Raw genomic sequence first — 3,616 nt, 5'->3', positions numbered from 1 at the left:
GTCAGATTCAGATGAATTAAAAGAAATGGGGGCCGACATGAAGGGTATAAAAGATAGAATGGATAAAATTTTGCAAATTGCTTCTAAAAGAAAACTTCAAAAACAAAGGGAAAGCGACATGAAAATACTAGCATTGGACACGTCGAATATGACCGGGGACGAGCTTAAGTTATTTTGCAAGGAATGAAAACGTGAAAAAAAAAACGTTACGCAAATCGTGGCTAACATCTAGTTTTTTTTTCAAGTTTTTAATTGTTTTTTTAAGTTGTAGTTTTATGTTTTTAATTTGTTTTTCTAAATTTTTAGGTTTTTTTTAAAGTTAAGCAATGTATGATATATTTTTTTTTAATTAATGAAAAAAAAAATTAATAAAGATTTTATCCATTAAAAAAAATAAACCCAAGTAGTGCAATGTAATTTTTTATTTTTATTAAAAATGAAGTTTTATTTGATTAAATTATTAAAAAAATAAAAGAGTGTGACACCTCTTCTTGGGTGTGACAAGAAACTACACTTATTTGGTGAAAAATCATATCGCGTAAATGTGAAGTGAAAGAAGTTTGGTTTCGATAGCACCTCTCCCTCCGGCCTTAGATGATTGGAATGTATAATTATGTAAAAGATAGATAGTTGTATATGGCTAAATGGTTGCTCATTATTAACTTTGTCGACTCATTGATTGTTTTTTTTTCTGTTTTTTTAATTACTAAAATAATACAGAAATCCAACCATCACTGAACAAAGTTTATTTTCTGTTACACACCACTCATTGTGTATATGCTGATCGTTGAAGAATGATGATAACATGATAATTTCTCACAAACCCTTTCTTCTGTGATTGCTAAATACTACAGCACCTGGAACTGGAAAGAAGCAATTTCTAGTTTTCTTCTCTCACAAAAATCATCGACGTAGAGGAATGTCGAACGCCGTCTTGAATGGCCTTGCCGGAGCCGGCGGAGGTATCATTGCTCAAATCATCACCTATCCTCTTCAATCGGTACTTATTCCTTCCCTTTTACTCTCTCTATCTCCTTCCTATTCGATAGACACTAGTAACCAACAACCACAGTTTGTAATTTCAAGGTCAACACGCGCCAACAAACAGAGAGAGTCGCAAAGAAATCTCAGTCTCAGGGATCGTCTGGTGGCACACTTGTTCAAATGCTTCAGGTTTATCTTTTGCTTTTCATCATAACCTGTTCTTCCTTCTATGCTCACAATCCAATAATGAAGTAATTTTCGTTTGTACACTTCGCGTCTCCTTATGCTCCTGCCCAATTTCAATCAGAATAGCCTATCAATTCAATTTTTTCTTCCATTGAATACCAAATTCAATAACATGTTGTTCGATCGATAAATGAAAGGATCCTGTTGTTTAGTTAAACAATTGCATGAAGCCATGAACTGCATATGCCAATTCAGGTCTTGTATGAGTGAGATCGTGTCCTCTACATTCAAACCCCTTTTGTTTCACATGAAACCTCTGCACCTAACTTTGAATTGCTGACTTGACTTATTCTTCAACAATAACAATGGTTGTGTCATGTGTGACAACAGGTTATCAGAAGTGAAGGTCTTGGAGGACTATACAGTGGCCTTAAGCCTTCTCTTCTCGGAACTGCTACATCACAGGTTAGTTACACTTCAATTCATTTGGCATGGATTCAAAAACACTTCAAGTGCTTAATGCTTGTTATTTCTCTCCATTGTCATTTGTTACATCTTACATGAACATAACAATCTTCTTTTGTTTCTTTTCAGGGGATTTATTACTACTTTTACCAGGTTTTCAAAAACAAAGCCGAATCCATTGCAGCTGCCAATAAAAGAAAGGGTCATGGGGATGGGACAGTTGGCATGTTGTCGTGGCTTGTTGTCGCAGCTTTAGCAGGGTAAACATTTTCTTTAATATCATTTTATACAAATGCTATATTTGGTATGTTACTTAAATCTACAAGTTATTTATAGTAACAAATTCCTTTTATTTCAGGGCGTTGAATGTATTGTTTACAAACCCAATATGGGTTCTTGTGACACGTATGCAGGTACTTTTACAAAATAACAACTCACTCAAATGTTATAGTTAACCTTTCGACATGTCTTTTAGACACATACTCAAGCAGAACAGAAGATTCTAGAAGCAAAGAAAGAAGCTCTGATTAGAGAAAGCGGATTCATAGGTTCTACATTGCATGAGAAGTTGCGTGAACTTGATTCTATGAAGCCGAATCCCTATGGGACATTTCAAGCGGTTGTTATTCTTAAATCTTAAATCTTAACATATCCATGTTTTAATGTTTTTAATCAACATCATGTCTCCTTAAGTCAAGGGTTTGACTTTCTGCCATTTGTAGGCGTATGAGGTTTATAATGAAGCTGGAATAAGAGGATTTTGGAAAGGCATTATCCCGACTCTAATCATGGTTAGGTTAATATTTAATCCTCAAGGAATATTAGTATTGTATTTTTGCTAAGAAAAATGATGAAATTTAGTAATTTACATGCCAGGTGTGCAATCCCTCAATTCAGTTCATGATCTATGAAAGCTCTATAAAGCACTTGAAAAAGAAACGAGCTGATAAAAATCAGAGTTCAATTAAAGTTTCAGCTCTTGAGGTAAAACAACAATCTTATATATTTAATTAACTGGTTATTCTAATTTATGTTGTTTCAAATTTCTCTTTTTTTTGGTGTGTGTGAAAAGGTGTTCTTGGTAGGTGCTATTGCAAAACTTGGAGCAACTGTGACAACATACCCTTTGTTAGTTGTTAAGGTAATCCCGTATTTTTTGTATTTAAATTGTGATTTAATTTTAAATATATAAATGAAAGTGTTGTTGAATAATTTCAGTCGAGACTTCAAGCAAAGCAAGAAATCAGTACAAACAATTCATTGAGATATTCGGGTATATATGTTCTTATATATTAAGTAGTTGGTTTAAACTTTAAAATAGAAAATAAGAAAAAGAAAATTATAATGGTATAAATGGGTATATGAATTGTATTTGTATGATAGGTACGATGGATGCAATTGTAAAGATGATTCATTATGAAGGATTTTCAAGCTTCTATAAAGGAATGAGCACAAAGATTGTACAGAGTGTATTTGCAGCATCTGTGCTTTTCATGATTAAGGAGGAGCTTGTTAAGCTTTATGCATTATTAGCAAACAAGATTTTATTATTAAAATTGTCAAAATAGTACAAATAGTGATCTAGTAGGTTATTTACTACCTTTGTATGTACATATTTTTCCATTATAAAGGTTTGTAGTTAGGAATATGAAACTACATGTGAGTGAGAACACATGTATAGTAATAATAATAACAATAATAACATAATACGTAACTTGAATTAACATGTTATCAGTCTAGAATTAACATTGTTGGATGATCGGTGTTCCTCGTTAAGATTTTAAAATTTTCAACCATTCGGCTTCGTTTTGTGAACAGATTTTTCCTTTGTATGCTTTTTTTGTTCCTTTATACAGATTTTTTTCAAAGTGTTCGTAATAACTTAAAATAAAATTTTCCTCACTTATTTACTGATCGATCTATTTTTTCATTATGAATATATAAAATATATATTTCTTCTTTAGACTACTAATCTATATTA

At 32.2% G+C, this 3,616-nt stretch overlaps 1 protein-coding gene across 2 annotated transcripts; it reads left to right on the top strand.

Annotated features, from left to right (window-relative positions):
- Nucleotides 1-703: 703 nt before the first annotated feature.
- On the top strand, nucleotides 704-3,359 carry LOC145047807 (peroxisomal nicotinamide adenine dinucleotide carrier-like). Of its 2 annotated transcripts, none has more exons than XM_078996172.1 (11): nucleotides 704-1,000; nucleotides 1,073-1,173; nucleotides 1,561-1,635; nucleotides 1,765-1,895; nucleotides 1,994-2,048; nucleotides 2,111-2,254; nucleotides 2,358-2,426; nucleotides 2,512-2,619; nucleotides 2,708-2,776; nucleotides 2,854-2,908; nucleotides 3,019-3,359. In XM_078996172.1, the coding sequence occupies exons 2-11, from the start codon at nucleotides 1,165-1,167 to the stop codon at nucleotides 3,201-3,203; spliced, it is 900 nt and encodes a 299-aa protein (XP_078852298.1). In that variant the 5' UTR covers nucleotides 704-1,000; nucleotides 1,073-1,164; the 3' UTR covers nucleotides 3,204-3,359. The 2 variants fall into 2 exon arrangements, with proteins under 2 accessions (XP_078852298.1, XP_078852297.1); XM_078996171.1 differs by having other exon boundaries at nucleotides 705-1,000; nucleotides 1,087-1,173.
- The last annotated feature ends 257 nt before the right edge of the window (nucleotides 3,360-3,616 follow it).

The sequence above is a fragment of the Lactuca saligna genome, chromosome 5 (assembly GCF_052625555.1).
Source record: "Lactuca saligna cultivar CGN05327 chromosome 5, ASM5262555v1, whole genome shotgun sequence".
Taxonomy (NCBI): Eukaryota; Viridiplantae; Streptophyta; class Magnoliopsida; order Asterales; family Asteraceae; genus Lactuca; species Lactuca saligna.
Note: the sequence above shows the minus strand (reverse complement) of the source record. Positions and strands in the feature narration are given on the sequence as shown.